Source organism: Aquila chrysaetos, chromosome 4, assembly GCF_900496995.4.
Source record: "Aquila chrysaetos chrysaetos chromosome 4, bAquChr1.4, whole genome shotgun sequence".
In the NCBI taxonomy this organism is placed as follows: domain Eukaryota; kingdom Metazoa; phylum Chordata; class Aves; order Accipitriformes; family Accipitridae; genus Aquila; species Aquila chrysaetos.
Window position 1 is genome coordinate 66,526,524 of NC_044007.1, and position 24,198 is coordinate 66,550,721.

Below are 24,198 nucleotides of genomic sequence, written 5' to 3' on the forward strand. Positions count from 1 at the left end.
TTCACTCCAGCCTCATTCAAGACATAGGAAAACATGACACCCTGTAAAATACGAGGCTTTAAGCACTGTTCAGGTGTGCCACTTGATGGCACTTCTCCTGCCAGTATGCATGCAGATTTCTGTAAACTTCTTGCTCTGCAAAAGGAGAATTTGATATTGCAACAAATGAAACAGGAAAAATGAGCTCTGTCTGGTTCCATATGGTATATACTGGTCTTCACTGAGACCTGGCATCAAGCACAGTCTGTTTCATTAGCTGAAGTGGCATTCCTACTTGAAATCCTATATGGTGAGAAACTCAAAACCTAACAAGAAGTTGCTGACCTTCATTAAAAGTGTATCATTGTAAATTATGCAATGATACAGTTTTCATTTCAGTCTGACACATGCCGACTGAGCAGTTTATTACTGGAAATAGGTAATACACCCCTGTGTGACCACCCTGTAGTTGATAAAAGTGAGTGATGTTGGCTGACTTCTCCCAGTTCCCTCATGAGGAAGGAAATTTTTTTTCCATTGTGCTAGGGATTGATGACTTTCTGCTGCCACAGCACCAGCTGATGGTAAACTTCAGTAGAGAAACTTTGCTTTATTCCTGCAGCAAGAGTAGTGGCTCTAAATAGCATCAGGGGGTAGCTGTTTTGTTCTGTGGTTTTTTTTTTTTGGTTTTTTTTTTAATTTTTTTCATTCTAAGGTGATGTCCCAAGCGAGTGTAACTGCTAGTGAGCAGGTCATCTTGCATATAAGCAATGTAATAATCCCTGTATTGTCAAGGAACATGTATTCTGTACTTGAACTTTTTCTAGAAAATAGAGTTAATCGGTATTTTTTTCTTAAAAGCTTTCCAAATTAGCTCTCTTTTCTCCAACCTATAATATGTTTTAACAGTTTTACCTGTTAAAATTGGGACTTCATCTTTCTCCTCCATAATCCTTTTTAGGGTCAGAGTTGGAAACTAATGCCTGGCACTTTTAAAAAACAAAAAATCCAGTCATCAACAGGACATAGACTTCATTTTTTTAATGTGCTCCAGCCCTGAAATACAAAATTCAAGAATGGTCAGTGGTCCAACACTGAAAGTAGTCTATATCAGTTGTAATGGAATCCATGCTTCTGCTTGGTTCATGTTTGGAGGAAAAAGATAGCATTTTTGTGGTAAGCTGGGCTTTTTGTTATTAAAGGAGGTGGTGGTTTTGAAGCTGCTCAGAGGTTAGGAATGCTGGCAATCATCTGGGGAGGCAGATTAGTGAGCTGTGCACAGGTGAGGAGGTCACAGGCACAAAACAACCACTTCTTTTGTGCCCTTGCCCTGGTGGTGGTTCAGCCAAAGGAAGCTGCTTCAGAAATGACCTATGTGTGTCAAGAGGACCATCATACTTCTGTGACATTACTACTTTATCATCACAAACTTGCGTGTTGTGAAGAGTTAACTCTCTGGGCTGTTAATTTAAGGGGAAGAAAACAGTGTTGTCGGATCTTCCCAGGTGAATTATTTGGTAAAGCTTTTGCAAGTCTGCCTTAAAGTAATTCAGTATTAATATACTAACATAGAGAGAAAGGGAGAGAACAGTTACCTGGCTGCTTTCAGGGAAGAGATGGATAACTAGGGCATGTGTTTCATTTTACCTGCAGTGCAATGAACTGCACTCACCAACCTAATTTTCTGAGTATTTAAGGGATCCAGCTTTTGCTTTGAGTTTGGTTTGCCACTACTGCAAGAGACAGTCTTCAATGTATAAACCCATGTGTAAATTAATTGCCATCTTAAACCTAAATTTTGGGATAAAGGTTGTCTTGGGCTTTAAGGTACAGTGCTACTATTCTACAGTGCTATTTTTCAAGTGAGGAAGAATTTCGATTCTAAACCTGAATCCCCAAAGTTGTTTTTATAGAACTGTCACAGAAATTTATCAGTGAATTGTGAGGGTGAGCAGGGCGCAGTGTTTGAGACTGTGGTGATGAAAGACATCTCTTGTGGGGCCCATACTTTACAGGGAAAAAATATTTGTCGCCAAACTTCAAAATCATCCATCAAAACTTAAAGACTAGGTGAATGTAGATGGTGATCCTGTTGATGAAAGAAAAAGGATAATAGCTGGCTTTGGCTGCCACAGGTGGCTTGTGCATTCAAAAGAGTAGACACTGCACTGACTCTGTTCACCAGGTGGACTTGAGAAGGTGCCATCTCCACACAGTCACTGTCTTGGCTGTGAATACACTTCCAGGTACCAGCTGGGAGCGTCTCGTGTTTGGGTGATTTTAAGGACTTCCAGTCTTGTGCCTCACCAGTCTAAATAACACAGTAGGGCTGGTGCGGTTGGTATAGCTCTGAAGGGCCTGGGAGGAGTGAGAAGAGGCAAGTGTGAAGTTAAACACGACAAACTTGTCCAAGGAGTATCTTTATTTCACAGAAGCTTTTCCTTCAGGATGACTTTCTAGATGCCTTGTGATGCCCTCAGTGTTAGCATATCCAGTGTAAATAAGTTATAGGAGAACGCAGAAATAGTCTTTCTGAAGTCTTCAAATGTTTTTTTTCCAGCCCAAAGGACTATGTAGGATCATAGAATAATTTAGGCTGGAAGGGACCTCTGGAGGCCAGCTAAACCAACACCCTGCTCCAAGCAGGCTCAGTTAGATCAGTTTGCTGCTTAGCACTTTTTTTTAGTGTCTTTGAGTTGTCTTAACTTAATGTCACTTAATTGAAGCCTGTCAATAATATGCCTTGAAAGCTGACTTGAAAAGGAGACCTTGCAAGAAATAAAAAAATGTAATTATAAGTTTGTTTTTACTAATAGTTTTTTTTTTTCAACCTTTATCAGGTAGAGGTATTGTCTTACTTTCTCAAACATTACTATGCAAGGTTAATTTGTTGGAGAGAAGATTTTCTTAGTGGCAGTTCTGTAATTGTACTTTTGTGTTTTACTGATCATCTTCAATGGCAGAATAAACTGAAAGTCTGTTAGTTTATCTGGAAAGTGTTATCATGCTTAAACTCCCGGTGAAAAAATTTTCCAGCTAGTGCATGCTTCATGTTCAAAATATGCACAGTATTTTTAATGTGAAATGCAGTGACTCATTTTGTACACTAACAACTTCATGACTAAGTATTTGTTATGCAAAGCACAACATGAGCTTCTTATATGGAATAACTTGTCCTGTTACTTGACTGATTTAAAGTTGATCACTTTGCGCATGCCCTTGAGATACTACTACAGAGAGAGTGAAATACTTAAATAATTCCTTAAAGAGCAGACCCTAGAAAGGCTGCTTTTCTGTGGATCTTCCTCTCAAGGGCAAGAGTGCGTGTGTGAGTCTGTGTCTGTTCTGTGATCCTTTTTTAGCACTTCTTATTGCTGTCAAATTCAGCTGAAATGAAGTAAAATATTCCAAAGAGAGAAGTGCTGTACTGAGAGATGCATAGTAACATAAATCCCTTACTGAAAAAGGCTAGGCTAAAAACATATATCCAACTACTCTCTTATGCCCTGCTTTCATGTTTGTACCTAAGGTCTGCTATCAGTTAAGGCTGTGTATTGGATATTAAAATACTCCCTGATTCAGCCTTTTAGGTTAGGAATGTGTATACACTCCTTGCCCACTCAAGATGTGTGTGTAAAATTACAATCCAGCTCTGCAAATACAGTCTCACATCTAAGATGGTGTATCAGGTCTGCAGCTACAAGTAGTTGCACAGCTGACAACAGGAGTTGAGAATCAGAAGTCTTTTCCCCCTCAAAATATGGAAGAAATATGGGTAGTCATTGAAAAGAACTCATTCATTCTGAATGATGTGCTGATGGACATAAAATGAAACAAAGGTTAGAGTAAGTGGAAGAATTCATTTGATATTTTTTTTTTCCATACTATGAGGAGTGTGGCTTCACTGAACCAGATTTAAGAGGAAAATGCCCTGTAGATGGAATTATTCTCTGTTTGGTTGATACATTGGTACTGTTTCTCTTTCAGATGAAGTGGACTACAGTAATTTTGGGACCAACACACTATCGAGGAAGAAGAAGGCCCTGGTGACACTCCGCAATGACAACCTCCGCCGGCGTCCTCACATTAACATTAGCATGCCTCATGATTTTAGGCCAGTGTCTTCCATAATCGATGTGGACATTCTTCCTGAAACACACAGGAGGGTGAGGCTGTATCGACATGGGTGTGAGAAACCCTTAGGATTTTACATTCGCGACGGCACCAGCGTAAGGGTTACTCCTCATGGACTTGAAAAAGTACCCGGTATCTTCATCTCTCGTATGGTTCCTGGAGGCTTAGCAGAAAGCACAGGCTTGCTGGCTGTGAATGATGAAGTCCTGGAAGTTAATGGCATTGAAGTAGCAGGAAAGACTCTCGACCAAGTCACAGACATGATGATTGCCAACAGCCATAATCTTATTATCACGGTCAAGCCAGCAAACCAGAGGAACAATATTATTCGAAGCAGTAGGATGTCTGGTAGCTCTGGCCAGTCTACAGACAGCACTGCGAGTCACCATAGCTTGCCTACATCCCACGTGCTGCAGAACTTCCACCCTGATGAAATGGAGAGTGATGAAGAGGCTGACATTGTCATCGAGGGTGGTCTGGAGCCACAGCACATTCCTAAACTGCACAGCCTTACATCCAGTAGCCTCTCTCGAATCAATGGCAGCAGCCTTAGCCACAGACTTCAAAGGGACCTGGTGCTCAACAACAACTCCGGCCGAGAAAGCAACGGCAACATCCACAAATTACTCAGTTCCTTAAAAACTGATCCCCGACACAGTCTGGTTATCCCCAGAGGAGGTATCGAGGAGGATGGAACAGTCATTACACTTTAGTAGCAATTCCTGCAACTCTGCTTTCAGTCTTAAGTGCCAATTGGGACAATTGACTCTTGCAACACATTATGCACAAAACGGAGAGCTGATATCTTCATAGACCTCATGGGTGCAGAAAATTGTTGCTTTCTAGGAAATGTGACATCTGGAGTTAGACATAAAACTGTCATGCACTGCAAAATTTGTCAGGAGAAAGCCAGAGTGTAAAACCTGGTTTATGTCCCAGCCCTAAAGTGAGAACACAAATTTGTTTTAGTTGGTATAAATCTAAGTAGTCTTGTAGGCTACCAATGGCAGTGCTACATACTTGGGTTTGAATGCATGGGTGGATGTATTTATACATGCATGTATATGAATTAGATTTTAATAGTAACAGATATGTCTATTTGAAGTGGAATCTGGTTTTCTTCTAATACCAGTTTAAAGAGAGTGCTTCTTAATAGCCATCCGATCTTCTACTGTTACATACAGACCTTCCACTAACTTGTTTACACCATATTTGCAACCTTATGTCTAATCCAGACAAGCTCTATAAAAGTAGCGGTTTCCTGCTCTGGTAACAACGTTAGGGAGATGCTGCAAATGCATTTTCCAAATGAAACTCTCATCTATATAGATGTTTTTAAAAGCCTAGGGAGGCGATGTTGGTGTTATTGCTGTGAGATCACCACCACCTGCTGGTCAGAGGCAGGCCTGTCTGCAGCATAGGCGTGTGCTGCGTGGGGAAAGAAAAACATGACAATAAGGGCTTAAAACTAGGTTCAGCACCATTATGTGTAAATGTATTCCTTTTCGATATTTATTAGATAATACCTCTTTTTTCCCATCATCTCTGTTTTTTCAGTATCATGGTTCATGTGAATTTTAGGGATGCAAGCGGGAAGGCAACAAAAGTGGAGGAGTGTGCTAGGACTGTCCCCTTCACCTCAGAGCTGACACGAGTCCTTGCTGTACCTTTGGGGCAACCTAAATCCACAAGGTCTTTCCTTACAAAAGGTTGGCTGATTGCTGTACAGAGGAGGGATGCTGACTGACTGCCAAACCTAACTTAGAATAGTTCTGTTATTTTTGGACTCTTCTAGTAATAAAGCTTAATGTCTACACAGGATTTCTAGAAACTTAAAATATACTGGATGTTTGCGATGGTCAGACATCTTTACTGGATGCTGGCTAGTGGGTAACCAGTGACTGTTGAGTCGATAACTGTCTGCTTCTGAAAATGCCATGAATTTATGAAAGTGGTCTAAAGTATTTTGTTATATCTTGATCAGTGTAAGGAACAAAAATTATAAATGTTTTACAATGTATTTTTCTACTTTTAGCTTGTGTCATTTTCTTTTTAACTTTGTAGTACATTAAAGCTTTTTTTATATGGTGGAATAGACATTTCTTAAATATTGTATGGATATGAAAATTCAGAAGTCTTGGTTTGAAAAAAATTACATTCCATTCTGGAATATGTAATGGCTGGACAAAGGATGTACGGACTAATTCATTGTTGCTAATTTAGAATACCTGTGGAACAACCAGTCTTCTGCTCATTGTTAAATATGTTTGGGACATTGAACTTAGTTTGTTTCTTTTAGATTTGCTTTAAAAGTTTATTTTAAAATTCTTTCACTTACTCTAATTAAACCTCTTCTAGGTATCACAGCAGTTATAGAGCTGTACTTATTTTTCCCAGCACAGTAAGAATGGAACATTGATCCTGTTCATCTTAAAACTGTGTTTGTACTTTACCAAAGGTTTTCATTTTTTTAAAAAATCTGATTATTGGTGCAGTTAAAAAAAAAAAAAAAAAAAAAGAATAGCTGGATATGCTTCAGTCAATCAGACCATCTTACCAGGAAAATTTTGTTACACCTTCAGTAAGACTACTTTTATGAATAAGTGGATTTGCCTGGCTGAAGTTACTCATTTTACCTTATTTAACTGATGAAAATGTGACCTGTCTGCAATAAAATGTGCACTGTCTTACTTCTACGCTCTATCCTTTCCCCTGTCCTCAAGCACAGCTTGCTGTGGGACCCTCTCCCCTCCCTGTGGAAACAAGATACCCGATTTTGATGACTCTTCAAATACATAACCATTTTAATAATGCTTTTCTCAGTCCGATTCCCCCGCTTGCTGTTAGTGAGACCAACTTTCATCCCGTCGTGTTTTTTCCCAGTACTGCTTCTGCTGGCTGGTGCTGCCCCCCCGATTCCTGTGGGAATCGAGCAGTTTGCTACGCTCCTCATGGCACGGCTTCCTTCAGGCCTCGTCCCTTTGAGGCCCTGGGGTAGTCTTTTTAAGACGAACTCCTTTCCCAGTTCAGCCGTTTACCGCCGGCACCCCCCCCCGCCGTGTGGAAACGCGGCCGAGCCGTTGGGGTTTCACGCATCCGGATCAGACTGTTGTTGAACGGGCCTTTAAAAACGCGGGTGGCGGAGGGAACGCGGGCACCGTAGCCGCCTTCAGAGGACAAATCCTCCGCCGGCGTTCCCGCGGCAGGAACCGCGTTTCTGCCCTCAGCTCTCCCGCCTCACGGCGGCACCGCGGCCGGGCCGCTCCCAGCCCCGCCTGTGGCGACGCCGACTGCGACTGCGCCTGCGCCGCCACCGCCTCCCCCCTCCCCACGGCGGCGGGCGGGGGAGCCCCGCCCCGCTCACGTGAGCGGCGGCACCGCCCGACGCGCTGAGGGGAAGGGGCGGGAGGGGGGGGGGGGAGGCAGGCTGTGGTAGCATGGCGGCCGCCGCGGGAGCGGGCCGAGGGGTCGGGGCCGGTGCCGACTTGGCGGACGCCTGCCCCGGCGCGGACAGCGGGAACGTCTCCCAGAGCCACAGCAGCGCTTCCGGCCTCGGGGAACCGGAGGACGAGGACGCTTCGGAGGCGTCGCTCAGCGCCACCGCCGCCGCCTATTCCGCCTACTTGCTCGCCGACCGCAGCCTCTTCAGCGAGCAGGTGAGGGGGGCCGCGGCCCCTCGGCGGAGCGGGCGGTCTCCGTCCCGTCCCGTCCTGTCCCGCTCCGTCCCTGCGGCCGGGCCTGCCGAGCTCCCCGGGGAGCGGGAGAGAACGGCGGGCCCTTCCCGGCTGTCCGGCGGGCGGAGCGAGGCGTCGGCGGCCGTGCCGGGTTCGGGCCGTCCCGCTGCGCCGGTTACACGGCCTGGGGGGTGAGTTTCGTGCCGGAGGAGGTGTTGCCGGTGCGTCGAGTCGCTTGCGCTTAACGCGGCCGGGAGATGGGAAAGCTGCGGGATTTCTGCGAAGCTGGTGTTAGTCTGGCTGATGTCTGCTCGGAGGTTTTGTTTGGGAGAGTCCGCGGGTTTCTCGTGTTTTCACGTGCCCTTAAAGGATTTCTGTTTTGCAGATAGAAAGCCTAGACAAGAGTCTAGAAGATTTGCTGACCAGAGTGGATGAATTTGTGGGAATGCTGGACATGGTGTGTATAACCTGCACGTGGTTGTGTTTCTGAAGTCAGAATACAGTCTGATGTGTGCTTGTGTTAAATGAGATGGAGATAGGAAGCAGCCTTTGGTCTAGGCAGGTTCCAGTATGAAAACACATTTGATAATTGGATAACTCGTGGTCAAAAACTACCGAACTTTCACGTCGGAGCAAAATATGCCTATATAGCTATTTAACTGCATATTTACATAATTGTACTTATATATTTGTCTGTGTACATACGCGGAATCCCATTTTGACTGGTGCAATGACAGCTGTTCAAAAGAAGAGTGTGATATTCTGCTGCTTCTTTAAAATACGTAAAGACATCCTCTGTGGTTTCTGTAATCAAAGTATCTAATCAGATTTGCCAAACCTCCAAAGCTAGATTTGTCTTTAGAGGACCCTTTCTTACCCTTTCATCAGAAAGGCAGCTTTGTTTTCACTTTCACATGGGGGGAGATGGGGGAACTGAATGGAAAGTTTCTATAAGCTGACTCTGGTATACAGTCTGTCTTTTAAAGCATAGCACATGTGGTTCTCCTGCACTACTCTAAGGGGAACTTTACTATATATATGTATTTTTTTTTTATACCAATAAACCAAGATTTTGTGGCCTGACTTTTTCAGCAAAGTTGAGGAAACGAAGAGGTAGTAAAATTGAAGTAAAAATTTTAGTTTACTATGTTTGATTCTTTAGTATGTTTTGGGAAATGTACCATCTCTTAGTTCTGATAAGGCTATAGCAGCCTATTTTTAATATAAATGTAAAGGTAAATATTTGCCTATGCAAAATAAATTTTCTTCAGAGGTACTTACTAAACCATATGAAGAAGCTAGCTTATTAGTTTTAACCTAGTATTTTTATTCTAATATTAATCTGATATTTTTAAACTATGACTTTTAATCTGTTAACTGGAGCAAGTTCTAGTTTCCAGAGTGAAATCTACTAAATGTTTTCTTTTATTCATTGATTTTTTTTATTATTTTTTTGAATCATCTTAGATTCGAAGTGATTCCTCTCAAGTTGTCAACGAAAGCATACCTCAGATTTACACAAAAGCTACAGAAATGAGACAGATATACAGGAAGATTGACAAACTAGAGGTATGTATTTGATATCTTCTAGATGTATTCCATTTTTTAGCAGGGGGGAAGAATCAGTGATGTGCTATAATCGTGTGTGTGTGCATGCATGCACGTGGAATGGGCTCAGATCCATTTTGCTCTCCATGTCCAATCCGGGTTCAATATTTCAGGGTTAATAAAGAGAGCACAATTTATTAAGAATTTCTGGAGACTGTGGGCATTGTAAAACAAAACGCCTTTTTAAAAAAAAATGCTTTTTTGTTTTGTTTTGTTTCCTGCTTGAAGCAAGGCAGACATCTTTTTTCAGAAAGCAGTAGTACCACTTCTTCTTTGGGTTTGGTTTGGGTTGTTTTTTGTTTTTTTAATAATGTCTTTCAAAGTTATTGTCTTGGGAGCTATTCAGAGACTAGTAGAATGAGAGACCTATTGATCCCTGGTAAAGCTTCAAATCTGTGATTCAGATCCTTGGTCCCACTTGTAGTAGAAAGGCAGATAGAAGTCTAGATTCTAAGAAGTCTAAATTAGTTATTTGAAAGGCAAGTAGGAAAAGGAGGACTGATTGTTTTATTAGATTTAAGCTGTTCTTGCAGCCTCTTAAGTATTTCAAGTAATTTTTAGGAATAAAATGGACTTGTAGGTGAAAGGGAAATAGAGCATGGAGTTTTTGACTCCTCATTTAAGCAGTGGAACTTTCCCCACCGTTGTACAATGCATAATCCTGTTTTAATTTGTAAGTGGAAAAGTTGGATTTCTTTTGGTTTTTTCACACTAGGCTTTTGTGAAGATGATTGGAAATAGCGTAGCTGGACTGGAAGAACGGGTCATAAAGGCAGAAACAGACCTTGGAGCTTTTCCGAGCACATTCAAGAAAATCTTGCATACAATCAGCATGCCATCCTTCCTTAATGTAAGTAAACTTTTGTTACTATATGACCAGCTTAGTTGCTCTGCTTAACGGAGTAGATGATTAAAATAATAGTTTGTTACACATATATCTGAATTCCACTGTAAAGCTTTTATATACTTTATTAGGATTTTTGCTAAGTTCTTTGACTTAATACAAAAAACCCCAAACTTAAAAATCACAAATTCTTACAAGGATTTGTGTAACTTTCCAAAACAAGGCTGAATACACGAAGAAGGGAACGTGAAGGGCATAAACAAGCATATAATGCACAAGCCTTTATACTGAAGTACTCCTATCTCTGATAGTATGCGAAGCAAGTAGTAGGAGCCTGTACAGACAACACTGTTAAAGGATCATAGTGCATTGATGATATCACTGCAGAAATGTTACCAAAAAAGGAAATGAAAGTTATGCAGCACAATATTTTTAAAATAAAGTTCTATTTATACTCAATCCACACAGTTCAGTAATCATGTAAGTACCTTGTTACACTTTCTAAGGATGGGCTTTTCTCTGTCTTTCCTTGTTACTACATGTGGACTGTTTCTCTACAGAAGACTTGAAGTGCTCTCTCTGGTAGGTTTCAAAGAGATGCCTTAACCTAACCTTAAACTGGCACTATGGCCTAGTTTTAAAATAACCTTTCTGGTTTTAAAAAAAAAGAAAAGAAAAAAAAGAAAAGAAAAAAAAGTCTTCTGAACACCTGATGCTTCTTGGCATTACCTGCCAGTACACCATTTATAAACACTCCTCCTTGCATCTTGTCAGCTCCCAGATTCTTTTCTTTGTCTTTTCCTATATTAATACTGTACTAACTCAGGTTTCTGTGTCGTAATACTGGTGAGAATGCTGAAATAAACTTAAGTTTGCAGGGGAAGAGAGGAAGATGGTCGTGGGGTTTTGAGGAACTTGTGTTCCTACGTATTACAAGCCTGTGTGGCAGCAGAGAAAAATAGTTATAAAAAGAATATGTAATGGCTTGTTAAGACTTAGTTCAGGAAAGCTGTTCTTCATTGCTATTTTCTGTGTAGTCTTTAAGTTAATTAACTTCTCATTCCTTCATTTTCTTTGGTGTTTAAGTTTAGAGTGATGTCATTTTTTCTTTTAAAAAAATAACACAAAGCTGCTATTTATGGGCCAATTACAAAGAGAAACAACTGCAGCAGTTGCCTTGAATAATATTCAACAGTATTTTCCATTTTGTTGCTAAAAACAGTTGTTAACCATGGAATTATAATCTTCAATTAGAAAGTTTGAAAGTTCTAAGCAAGTGCTATTTTAGTGTTGCATGGGAACACTTTGTCAGCTTAGCAGTTTTTCCACAATTAATAAGGTGGAAGGCGCCTTCGAAAGCGTCAGCAAGCTGAACCTGTCATGCCCAGTGGTTTCTTGGTTTGAGTATGGATAGCATTAAAATCAACACTTAGAACTTCCTGGCATTAATTGATTAACTAAAAGGCAGGTCACTGTTCCGCAGTGGTACTGAGTATTGCATGGTAAAGTATCTATTTTCACTAGTAAACACAAGCGTGTCTCAATGAAAATGCCTATAGAGATTTCTCCTCATGCCTAAGACTTAACTAGCTCACTCAATATACAAACGCTTTGGAAAAGAAGGCTGTACTGGTGTCATGATTTTCATTGTAGCTGTAGGTCACATTTTCCTGCTACAATTTTAACCTAGTCAAGTCCCCTGACTCTCTTCCCATTTAAATGTAGCTGTTTCTTTACACAAAGGATATATTTTGTATTTCTCAAGCTGTGTATTTGTAATCTCACTGTCAGATTTTGCCCCAAGTTCTTCCCTTGTGAATACCAGGCAGTGTAAAGTACAGTACTCTAAGACCTCTAATATCACTAAGGATGTAGACTCTCTCAAAAGGTAAAAATGTCTGCTAAGCAGCTGCAAAAATAACTAATCATAAATGTGTACTTAGGCAACTGTGGGTACTGTGCCTGCCTAGGAAATTTCCTCACTGGATTGAAATTATCCTCTTCTTGCGCATATGCAAATATAGCACCTCTTAAATTGGTGTCATGAGTTGCAGAATGCTTGTGACCTTAGTTTCCCTTGCTTGCAAGGTGTTTTCTCATAGGGCAGTACAGGATAGGAAATAAATTTTTAAAACAGAACTTTGATTTCAAAGATTGTTTTTACATTTGGCAAAATTTCTGATACAGAGAACATTGATAATATCCACTATTTATAGATCCGATCTTTGTTTATATTTTTTTATTTCCTTACAACTTGAATGACAAAACAAACTTACTTCAGAGAAATTAATGGTCCTGTAAAGTTAAAGACAAATGTAATTTAAAAGACATAAATCAGCAATTTTGTATATAATGGCAGAATATGTACTTATTTCATATGGAGAGCAAGTATACAGCTCAACTGAATATTGGAAAAATTCCACTTAGCTCTTTTGTAGGTATGCTTAATTATATCCTCGTTTTGGTGCTGTAAAAGCATTCCAAACTCCAAGTATATTAATGATATTTGTATGCTTTGAACTTTATTATCAGTGAAGACTCTAATTTCCTCATCCCAGACAGGCAAAAAAGTGCCTGAAGAACTCTGCAGACAAACTGATTAAGAGCTCTGCAAAATGGTTCATCAAAATCTTTTCATGAGTCCAAAAGAATTTTTAATGAATGAAGTCTTGATTTCAAGCCTTCTATTTAAGACCATATGTTGAAAACATACACTGGGTCTGTGTTGCAGTGCAGTGTTATTTACATGCAGGAAGGCTGACACGATAGTCGGTAGTGGTCCTTGCTGTTGTCTCTTTAAATGGGCCGTTTGGTATAACAAAACAATGCGCAGTTAATATTTAAAAGAAACGTGCACTTTTCCTGAAAAACAGTGTAACAGCTCTTTTCCAGTCCACTACCATATTATTTCTGATGGTACGTCATAGTACATATATTCTAATATGTACTTGATGAAGAAGCTCAGCAGGAGCAGCAACATTCTTGGAAGAAACATTTGCTAGGTGTGTTTCCATATGAAGACTTTTTTAACTAAGTAAATGAGCACACAGGCTAGGGTTAACTCCAAGGAAGCGGCTGAGGAGAACTCAAAGGCCGGAGCAGAAAAGGTAAAGGTATATGGCTTTGGAAGGATGAAGGTTACAATGATTATACCATCAGCTGGAAAAGATTGCCCATTTGGCTTCTGCAAAGCTGGCATATCGTACACCCTCCAGGACTGAGTCTGTTCAGGTGAAAGAATGGCAAAAGTCAAAGGCTGCTTTTCTTCACTAACATTAAGAATATGCCAGACCCACCTGACCTATGATTAAAAATTTGCCTGACTAAGGAGATATGCCTTTAAAACTCATCTTGTTTTGCATTTTAGGTCTGTAGGCTTTGTTTTAAAACTTGCTTTTCTAAGAAGGCAAAAAATAAACTTATCTAATTTGCAGAAACCGTCGTCTTCACGACAACAACAGACCCTCTATGAACCTCCAGTCCTCTTCAAGACTGAAGACTATTTTCCGTGTCTTAACGAAGCACCTTATTGATGATTTTTGCTTTGGGATTGATATGAATCAGCCAGAGTAGAGACTGCCAAGTGAACAAAAGAAATGCTAACCTCAAAAGAGCTGCATTTCTGAGCATTGTTGATGGCATATTGCCATTCTGATTCTCATTGTCTTCCTTCAGGCAGTATTTTCAGGTAATCTTTGTTTGTGTACGTTATTTCAAAAGTCTTCCTAAAACACAGTATAAATTTTCAGATTATATTTGGGAAAGAACTTAAGAATCCTTCTGTATTAATTTTTTTTTTTTTAAATAGGGACATAATAGGAAACATACTTTTATATATAAATCTTTTAACACATAAATATCTGTGCTGTTGCAAGTGTAAATACCTATACCACAAGGATGTCTTTTTGGTTGTGTTTTTTTTTTTTTTTTTTTCCCCTTCCTTCTAATGTACTGATTGAAGTGAAAAGAAAAACTATGCATAAAATCATCTACTTCAAGTTTTGGAACCTGGTCCCTGCAGTTTGGACAGAGCAATGCGCTGTGTTGGGATGTACAACTTGCAAGGGGAGGACTTGAAAGATCGGCGAGGAGTCAAGGACATGGCTTGATGCACGTGATCTAGTCCCAGTTCACAAAGCCAACATCCTGCCCCTGCTGATGATCATCAGGTCGCAGTGACCTGAGCTGCTAATTATTGCAGCATTGTATTGTTTGATGTGTAACCAGGTGGGCTTGATGTATATATAACCTGCTGTCAAAAAGGAGAAGTATCCAAGTTGAGTCAGGGACGTCCCTGGACTGAGTCTCTATCAGGTGCCTGACCACACTGTCCGCTTTTCCCTCGCAACCCTCCATGTGGTTACTGGGGCTTCCTGCACTGATTGCAGTGTGAGTATATTATCAATAAACTAATAGCTATCTAACCCCTGTTGTGGTCTTGCATTTCTCCTGGCAGTATCGAACTGCACCACTGTTTCTGAGAACCTTTTTGCATACAGCCTCATATAATACCTAGTGGGTGTTAATCATAAATTGTTGTATTCCTCTGAACAACAATTTTACCACTGCTGTTTTACTGCCAATATAGCTCACTACAAATATCTGAAATTCAAATTTCAGAGGAATAAGGTATGCATTAGGGAAACAACTTGTCTGCTGATTTTGTGTTGCAAGCACAGAAAAAGGTACGCAGTTGTAGAGCAAGGATTATATATATATATATATATTAATAGATACAGCTTTGAAAACCACATAGCTTTGTCTCCCAACAGCAGCAGGGACCAGGTTCTAAACAGTATCTGAAGCAACAGTTAGTAAAAATTAAAGATTGTGAAGTCAAAAATGGTAGGCTCCAAAAGCAGTTCTATGACATGAAGCAAAGATTTTAGTTATCCTAGCAGAGATAATGCTAAAAGTTTTTATATTCTTATAGTTAGGTACATTTTAGGCAAGTGTCTAGTTGAAACTAACACTGTGGCTTACTAAAACATACCTGTTTACTGTAAGATGTGTGTGTGTGTATGTATATAGATATATATATACACAACAAAAGCTTCATTCACAAGATATGCAGGATGGACTGAATGTTAGAGGTCCACATTTTTTGTAGCTCCTGGGCAAAAATCAATGTGATCTGTCTTACCTAAGTATTTGGTTATGTGATAAACCATGCCTGAAGTAGGCACATAAAGATTGATGTTTGTATTTAATTATTTTTGGACCTACACATCTTGTTCCACTCTTGAGCAATGATACTGCAGGTGCTATAAAGCCTAAAGAAATTGTAGAAGGATGCACGTTACTGATGTGAAAAGAAACAGATTTGCTGATTTATCTGACCAAATAATAAATTGTTTAAAGATTTAAAGATGCACTGGATTACATTGACATTATCAAAACCCATAGTAGTTCATTACTTCTGCTGAAAACAACCTTCAAGGTTAAGTAGTTTTACCTGCAATACTAAGAAATCAGTAGCAAGCTTAATTTGGATTCTGTCCTGCACAGGAACTGTTTCCAAATACTAAGATCTTGAGCTGTAGAGTGATCCTGAGTGAAACACCTTCCAGAATGAGAAAGATAGCTTGCATCTACATCTATGAAGAGAACTTTACATTTGAAAATGGTAAATATTTTAAGGTTCCCATAAAAAAAAAAAAAAGTGATGACACTTTCAAACTTCTTCAGTTTTCGTAGAAAAAAATTCTAGTCTTGGGCCAGCTACCAAGAAAACCCCATATGCCCAGACAGAAGCCCTACCTTGAAAAGACAAAATCCCCGTCAGATTTAGCTATGGTCAAAAAGGGCCATAATGGGGGTTGGTAATCTCTCTAGCCACTGCAGCTAAATCCATCAGGAATGAGCAGTCTTCAACTGTTGGGATTCACAACCTTGTAGGGGCTAGGTTACTGTGGCAGGCTGTGCTGCAACAGCAGAGTAGAGGCTTTGTCCATTCCACTGCTTCTGTTGATTCTGCTTTAAACCGATGGGTGGTAGTACAGCCTAAAGGTGGTAGTACAGACTCCAGCTCCAGCTGATCTCAGAGATTTAGGGAATTTTCTTTACCTTCTTGCTTGAGGTTATCTACTCACAAACTTAATGCTGGTAATTTTTATGATTTTGTAAGACAGTATAAGTAGTATTCAAATTATTTGTGATGATCAATGTCTTAAAAGTGCTAAGTAACAAGCAAAGATGAAAAAAGGGAAACCGAAGGTACTGCTCATGGGCAGTGCTGAATAATGCTGGTGAGACAGAATGCAGTCACCTGTAGATACATAGTTTGAAAAAGAAAAATTGAAATATTGCCTTTAGAATTATATCAGACAAAAGGATAAGATAGGAAAACCAAAGTAATCTGTCTAAAATCCACATGAAAGACTCAAAACATCATTTAATTTTTGTCAACTCTAATATTGGCTGTACATTATTTGATGGACTATTAGTTTAAGTAATAGAAAAAAGACCTTAAAATTACATAAATAGTCATAAATATGATGTTTGCAGTCAAATGTGCTATCTATACAGAATCTTGAATAGTCTTAAAAAAAAAAGGTATATTGAAAATACAGGTATGTAAATTTGCTGACAGAGCTAAGAAAATGAACTGAATGTTAGCAAGGATTCCATTAGAGGGTTCCGAGTGAAAAGACAAAGGGACAGAATTGATGGGGAAAAAAACCCCAAACACTTGCTGACCATCCAAAGATAAGTTTCCAATTTGATTTATCATCTCCCACTGTTCAGAAACTGTAGTTTTCTTGAGAATAGCTTGATGCCTACATTATTTAAAAATAAATTGCCATCTGTTTCTTACAGGTGACACTGTCAGGATTTTCTTCATGAGCAAGTGGTCTAGAAAACAACCTTTAAAAAAGAAAAAGCAAAAGCTGAAATTCCCGCAATCCTAGGACTTTAAAACTGAGAGCTGGCACTAAGTATGATAGGAGCATCTGAAATGTTTCTCTGAACATCAATCAATCTAAAAGGTTTGCAGAGAACTGCAAACTGCCAGAAAAGCTGGTTCAGGTTGGTTCATACAAAAAAAAGAAAGAAAGGAATGGTAAGAGTCTCATGCAGGAATGGAAGAGGTGGAAAATAGCATAGCCAGGAGATAAGCCAGGGCAAATGCTAGGGTGTAAACTTGTGGTGACAGAGCTTTCAGCAGCATGAACAGATAAGGGCAAGATCCCTGAACCGGGAGGTATGAAAGAAGATCCACAACAGACCTGACATACACGTGCAATTTTATTATTTCTTCACAGTTTAGGAGCTTTTTAATTTTTTTGCCTGAGGGTGCACTACTCCCAAGAACACAGTTTTAGCAGGGGCTTTAACTGTACTAGAGGAACTGTGAAAGGACAGTCTGGACCAGGTCACCGTTACTGCCTCTTTCGTGAAAGCAGTAGGACTTGCAGGTAGAATTAGCCAGACCATTAATCTGCTCTGGCTAAAAATCAGTCCAGCCCCATCATCGATGTCCTGGCACAGGGGTGAGGGGTGACACCTCTCTACTCCCAGCCATGCCCCTCAGAAGGTAAGCAAAGCCGTCTGCTGATGGGACTCACTTTCCCTGGCAGTGTCACTGGGGAGGTGTGCAGCCCCGGGGGATGCCTGCTATGGAATTAGCATCTGTTTTCCTCGTCCTTCTTTGATTAGGCCTTCCCTCTACAAGGGTGGCTTTGCAATTTGATTGGAAGCATAGAGGGAAAGAAGAACAAAAAAACTAGGCGTTGGGAGTAGCCTCGTCGTCACTGCAGAGGTGTCTGTGTGCTGTGTGTCCTGCTCAGATGCCTACTTCCAGCAACGTTTTAGCAACTCCAATACCAACTGCTAGTGATAAGCAGTGCCCTCGTTCTTGGTGTTAGTGGTTGCTGGGATTTTTTTTGAAAGTGTGCCTGTTGCATCTAAAATCTACTGTATTGGAAGACTGTTAAGGGAAAAAGTATTTATTGAGGGGAAAAATACTAAACAATATAATTGAACAAAAATCATGTTTTCTTTCTGGATTTATTAGCTTGACTTTTCCTGGATTTAATTGTGTTTCTGTAGTCAAAGGAAGGAAAACACAAAGCAGTAGTGCCAAAGAAATCTTGCCTAAGGAAAATCAACTATGATGTTGTTAGCTAATAAGGTAGATGAGCAGTGCCATTGCAAATTCATTGCATGTACCAGTGAGATAAGTCAAGACTCTGCCAAGTGAGTTGGATGAAATTATAAGGGCAAAGAATCAACAATAGAAAGAGATGAGCAAAAGCAGGGCTGGATGATACTCCAGTGCCCATCTCGGTTAGCATTCCGGCACTCATTAGTTTGCACTATGGAACTGTCTCTGGGTGTGAAATGGATTATTTTTGGATTGAATATAGCCAGAGATATGCTACAGCTGCTGTTGGGTATTCATTCCATGCTGCTGGCCTTGAGCTAGTCTTAGGTCAAGATGAAACTCAGTGAAATGTTTAGCTTTAACATCAGGTTTCTCTGTACAAATCTGCCTCTGCTGTGCTGAACTACTTGCTAGGACAGGCATAGCCCCGGGGTGGTAAACAGCACGCTTTAGGTTCAAAGTCTGAACCAAAGCTGTGTGATGAATGCAGATGTGATGGTGCTGGAGTTTATATTTGAGGACTTGAATGGGTCACTAATACGGAAATGAAATTCATGCAGGGGAATTGTGAAGAGAAGAGCCTGATGTAAAGGTCAGGTCGGAAAGCTGCTGGAGAGGAGATGATGGAGGAGTGACATGGAGGAACCGATATAGACCTTCTAACTGAATTGAGACGTAATAAGGAAGCGTACAGGAGATGGAAGCAGGGGCAGGTGACCCAGCGGGACGATAGAGCTGCTGTTTGGTCTTGCAGGAACAGGGTTAGGAAAGCCAAGGCCAACCTGGACTTGAATCTGTTGAGGGACGTGAAGGGCAACAGGAAAGGCTTCTACAAGTACATAAACAGCACAAGGAAGACCAGGGAAAACGTGGCCCACTGCTGAATGCAGCAGGTGCCTGGTGATGCAGGACACAGAAAAGGCCGAGGTAGGCGATGCCTTCTGTGCTTCAGTCTTTACTGGGAAGTCTTTACTGGGCAGTCTTTACTGGGCTTGCCAGTACGTACTGGAGTGAGTCCAGTGGAGGGTCACAAAGACAATTAAGGGACTAGAACATCTCCTATGAGGAGAGGCTGAGAGACCTGGGACTGTTCCGCCTGGAGAATAGAAGGCTCGGCGGGGGGGATCTCATCAGCATGTATAAATACCTGAGGGGAGGCAGTGAAGGAGAGGGAGACAGACACTTGTCACTAGTGCCTGCTGGTAGGACAAGAGGCAATGTGCACAAAAATAAAAACTCCTTGCCAAAGCGCCTTCTCTGTTGCATCCCACATCCATTTTTTTTTAACCTTGTTCCTCCAAGCTTCTTTTAATGTACTCTGATTCTTGTATTGGAGGACACAGTCAACAGTCATGAGCCACCTGTGTTGCTCATCATCTTGTAGTAATGTCTGTAATTTCCTTTTCCATGATCTCTTCCCGTGGCTGAAGAATCACAGAATCATAGAATGGTTTGGGTTGGAAGGGACCGTAAAGATCATCTAGTTCCAACGCCCCTGCCAGGGGCAGGGATACTTTCCTCTAGATCGGGTTGCTCAAAGCCCTGTTCTCTGTATGAAGCTTCCATGCCCTTGTTGCCTTTCTATGATCTTTTTCCACCTCTGCTGTATCCTTTTTAAGATCAGGAAACCAGGACTACCCATGTAATTCAAGGCACAAGCAAATCAGAGGTTTAAACAGTACCACATTCTGCCGCTGCCTTTGTTTCTTCTCTAGTTACTCCCAATATTGGATGTGCTTTCTTGTCTTCTTCTGAACATTTAAACTGGTGTTTTCAGGACCTATCATAATTGTGTGATCTCATTCATGAGTAACTGCTCAAATTTACTTTCTGACTCATACAGTGGTTCATATACAAGGATATTTTAATGTAATGGCTAAAAATGTGGCTGTTAAGCAGGAGGTGCTTCCAGTTTGTAGGATGAGGTTTTGCTAAAACAAAGGTTACTGCGTATGTGGATCTGATATAAAAAGTAGTAGATTGTGGGGATACGCACAAGGCGGCAAAACCACAGATGCTGTGGAGTCAGTGTGTTTATGTATGGATACACCACTACGGGAGGTCAGCAGCTGGCCTAGTCGTCTGACTGCTTTGTGTATTTGTGCTCACCTGGGGTGTCATTGGACTTTTCTTACCTTAGCCACGGAGCAGTGGTCCTGGAAAAATGGCATTTAACCTCAGCCTGAGGTACTGTGCTGAAGCAGAGAGCCCATAAAGTGTCCTAACACCATCCGCCAGGTACTGTTCAGCCCACTGCAGCCTTGGAGGAGAGAGGTAACACCTGGTAGCACTGACAGAAACTCTTCCTTTTGAATGCCCTCAAATCCTTTTTTGTGCCAGAAGTCCTTCCAGAGTACCCTCTCTTCCCCCTCTTTACCTTAGCTCCTCTGTACCCCGAGGCTGAGCTTGCCCCTGCCTCTTACAGAGCCACAGGGGCTCCATGTCCTTCTCCCCGCAGGGTGCCGGGGAAGCACTCTGAGCATCTGCAGAGGTGGGAAGTGACACTTCTTACGGAGGCTCCTGCTTGGAGCTAGTTGAGAGCAACCATGCTGAGGGTTTTCCTCTGGTTCTTTTCTGAAGCTAGAACCCCAGTAGTATGGCCCACGTTGAGGAGCACCCTGAGGCTGAAGTGGGCATTTCACTGCCCGGCTCTGGTGAGATTTGTGTATTTGTGCTCTCAGACGTTTAGATGGCCGAGCACTGAGCCTGAAGAATGTCAGCTGGGGAGGGTGCTGGGCCTCTGGAGAGAAAGGCAGTGCTTGTGCCACACTCTCCTTTCGACAGCAGTATTCTTGCATTTTGTCCCCCAAACCTTTGCTTTGAATCCAGCCCTTAAGACTGTTGGTGATTAATCACACTCTGCTTTTATCTTCCAATGTGTAGGAAGAAGTTAAAGTCAATGACTACTCTGCAGTAAGAGTCTCCTCTTTTCAGTGTGAGGGCTTTGTGGATGTGGCCAGCCGATAGCAGCACAGTGCTGAGAAAAGATGAATAGCCTTGCTTTTGTCCTCTTGCTCTTTTCAGCTCAGTTCTTTTCATTTTCTTCAGCATCTGAGAGTTATGGTCAAACTAGAAAGCAGAGATGAATATTTCCTCTTGCAAGAAAAACCAACATCTGCAACTGTGTTGGAAGAATTTTTGTGACCTGCTATGCAGCCTGGATTACTTTACAGGCGAAATGGCAATACCAGATTGGGTCCCACAAGCAAAGCCTGGCAAAACTGGAACAGGAGGAACATTCTCAAATACTCTACCATCATTTTTGCCCTGTTTTCCTTTTACCTCAATATGCAGTTTTTTAGTTGATTGATAGTCTGGTGCATAATTTTATGGTTCTTGTCACCATATATGATGTTATTGATGTGTGATGTATTTATATTCATATGAATACTGTTGGTCCTTAGGGTCACTTGTTAAAAGTCTCTGGGGAGAACAGATTTGTTACGTATAGTATTGCTCACAAGTTTTTGTATGCGTGGTTTGACTTGTGGAGAAACTTAGTGTGTTTAAAAGAAGGCTGGGAAGCATACAGACCTCCTTGGCAGGGCTTATGTATGACAGTGTTATCATATGTCTGTCCCAGGCTGTGTGGGCGCCTGATTGTACCTGATTCATACCACCTGATGGAATGAATTAACGATTCAAAACATTAATGATGGCAGGCATTTGCATCAACTGGACCCATCAGAGCGTGCACACGTGAAAGGGTTCATCTCAGGCTTTCTTAAATGCATCTGAACCTGGCCGCAAGCAGTTGGGGATCTGCACAGGCAGCAGCTGGCCAGATGTTACTTCATCACTTGCACTGCTGCTGGAACAGAAATCTGCAGGCTGAAATCCGTGATGCTACTGGGGCCTTCGCAACAGACACACAGCTGGTGCAGAGTCCCGCTGAGGTGGGTTCTCTTGCCAGATGGAGATGGGTGCTCAGCTGCGTGGAGGCAGACCTCTGGGAAGACCACGGGTGACCTGGGGTCTGCCTGGGGTTTCTTGCTCTATCAGAAAGACGTCTGTTTAGTCCTGAGTTTCTACAGATTTAGCCATATATGGCTGGCTGGTGGAAGGTACTGGAGGAATAGAGGAGGCTGTCCGCATGTGGCCGTGAAGACTAAGCTGTGTGAGACAACAGGCAGCAGCACAATCCCAGCTAGGCCTGGAAATTCACACTGCCAGTTCCATCACACTGGCCTTGCCGGGTCCACGTGCCCTGAGGCAATCTGTGGGGCACCGCAGGAGTGCCTGTGGCTACCCAGGGTTGATCACAATGTGAACAGCAGGTCGCACAGGGCAGGTTGGGGACAGCAAAGAGAAATCGCTGGTGGGAAGAGGTGCAGGAAGCTTCCAGAAGAGACAGGAAAGCAAAGCAGGGGAAGGATGTGGGTTTACATATGGTGGCACCAGAGGAGGTTATGAGACTGCGAGCATTAGGGTCAGTCACATCGAGGGAAAGAGAAGCAGTTGATGCAGATGGGTGAAATGGATTTCCTTTGTTGGGAGAAAAGGGAAGAGATGGTAGAAGATGTTTTGTCATCTGAATGCCACATACTCAGTTTAACACCAAAATTTTAGCCACAGATTTTCAGGATGCAGATGAAAGCTCTGCTGCAGATGAATTATCTCTAACTCCCTGATTGTAATGATTCAAGCACTTCCTTTCAAATTGCATTTTTCCTTCTTATGTGCTCTATAACCTATTTCCAGAAAGAATATTTATTACACCAGTCTTTACTAGTTAAGTGTTATTCTTTCCAGCCAGCTGTTTTTGTTCTGTTTTCCTTTGAGCAGAAAGATGGAACAATTAAAAATGAGTCAATCCACATTGTACTTTTTTTGCATCTTTTCCAGAAATGTTTAGTAGGTGTTGCTATAGGAGGCAGAATGCTGGACTCAGATCTGATTGTGTCAGGGCATTTCTGTTTCTGTAATATAGTTTCCAATGCCCACTGTTGGATAATACCAGTGTCATCTCTGTGTAAAGGAATCATGCAGTAATTAAACAAGCGTGCATTTGGAGGTGCTCTGATACATCATAAAGCAAATGGGAAGTCCCGTTTGTTTCCACTCAGGTTGCGGTATGTTTGATACTACCTGAAACTGGTAAAAGGATATTAGTGATTTACAGTATGCAAATTTCCCTAGCAGTGGCTTTTATTTAATTGCTTTCATTATTTTCAAAGACTCGATTACATTCTTAATTACTAGCGTACATACTTCCTCCAAATTTCCATCTGATAAGATCAGCAATATTTGTTAGGGTGGAAACTTCAGCAGGTAATGTTAACATGCTAAAAAAGCCCATCTCCCCCCTTCCTCTTTCTTTTTGTGTATCTCAGCTTACATTGCTTTCCAGTCTCTGATGAGTCATTGCATTTACTTTGCACTGATACTTTTTACACATTTCATGCCTGAGCAGTGAGTTTGATTTCCTTGTTTTCTGATCAGAAAAAGCACCATATTTTTCCTGTAGGATAACACTAGATTTTTGCCAGATCAGAGAAACCCTCTTTTCCAAGTTATGATTGCACAGGATGTTGTGAAAATGGCATGCAGGTGCCTCTGGTCACTTCTGAAGATCTTGATGCTGTTTTCTTAGTAGCAGTCCAGGTCCTGAGGGGATGTTGCTTTATAATGCAGCTGAATTTTATAAAGATCTAAAGCATAAACAGTATAAAATATAACAATCAACTATAAGGATATAAATGAACATTTCAAATACCAGAGACTCCCAACTACGCAAATTTAAATTCCCTTCAACTCCTTGTCACAGCCATAGGGTGGCACAGGGTATTGCTGAGCACTGATGTATGTCCTAGGAGTAGTACAACCCAGTATTTCAAGTTTAGCAGAGCATT

At 41.4% G+C, this 24,198-nt stretch overlaps 3 protein-coding genes across 9 annotated transcripts in view; all 3 read left to right on the plus strand.

Annotated features, from left to right (window-relative positions):
* PARD6G (par-6 family cell polarity regulator gamma) overlaps window positions 1-6,803 on the plus strand; it is a 68,477-nt gene extending 61,674 nt beyond the window's left edge. The window contains exon 3 of the mRNA XM_030012727.2: window positions 3,967-6,803. Coding sequence (XP_029868587.1) covers window positions 3,967-4,826 — 860 coding nt within the window. The 3' untranslated portion in view covers window positions 4,827-6,803. The remainder of the gene's footprint in view (window positions 1-3,966) is intronic.
* A 711-nt stretch (window positions 6,804-7,514) lies between these two features.
* On the plus strand, window positions 7,515-23,163 carry BLOC1S4 (biogenesis of lysosomal organelles complex 1 subunit 4). 5 transcript variants are annotated; one of them, XR_005932186.1, is made up of 7 exons: window positions 7,515-7,769; window positions 8,173-8,244; window positions 9,255-9,356; window positions 10,111-10,245; window positions 13,674-13,927; window positions 15,748-15,865; window positions 17,059-19,260. XR_005932186.1 is itself a non-coding variant. In XM_030011468.2 (5 exons), the coding sequence occupies exons 1-5, from the start codon at window positions 7,551-7,553 to the stop codon at window positions 13,770-13,772; spliced, it is 627 nt and encodes a 208-aa protein (XP_029867328.1). In that variant the 5' UTR covers window positions 7,515-7,550; the 3' UTR covers window positions 13,773-14,663. The 5 variants fall into 5 exon arrangements, 1 of the variants encoding a protein (XP_029867328.1); XR_005932188.1 differs by lacking the exons at window positions 15,748-15,865; window positions 17,059-19,260 and adding an exon at window positions 20,487-23,163; XR_005932185.1 differs by lacking the exon at window positions 15,748-15,865 and having other exon boundaries at window positions 13,674-14,628.
* Window positions 13,845-24,198, plus strand: part of GLIPR2 (GLI pathogenesis related 2) — a 39,583-nt gene continuing 29,229 nt past the window's right edge. The window contains exons 1-2 of one of the 3 annotated variants that reach the window (XM_030011469.2): window positions 13,845-13,927; window positions 15,748-15,865. In XM_030011469.2, the coding sequence (XP_029867329.1) occupies window positions 15,811-15,865 (55 nt within the window). In that variant the 5' untranslated portion in view covers window positions 13,845-13,927; window positions 15,748-15,810. Of the gene's footprint in view, window positions 13,928-15,747; window positions 15,866-24,198 lie in introns of those variants that run through there. The other 2 variants (XR_005932189.1, XM_030011470.2) reach the window with 2 other exon arrangements.

Excerpts from the sequence above, each read along its gene's own strand:
- BLOC1S4 (XM_030011468.2), top strand. The coding sequence starts at position 7,551 with ATGGCGGCCGCCGCGGGAGCGGGCCGAGGGGTCGGGGCCGGTGCCGAC. Across the intron at positions 7,770-8,172 it reads GCAGCCTCTTCAGCGAGCAG|ATAGAAAGCCTAGACAAGAG; the intron begins GTGAGGGGGGCC and ends TCTGTTTTGCAG. Across the intron at positions 10,246-13,673 it reads GCATGCCATCCTTCCTTAAT|AAACCGTCGTCTTCACGACA; the intron begins GTAAGTAAACTT and ends TCTAATTTGCAG.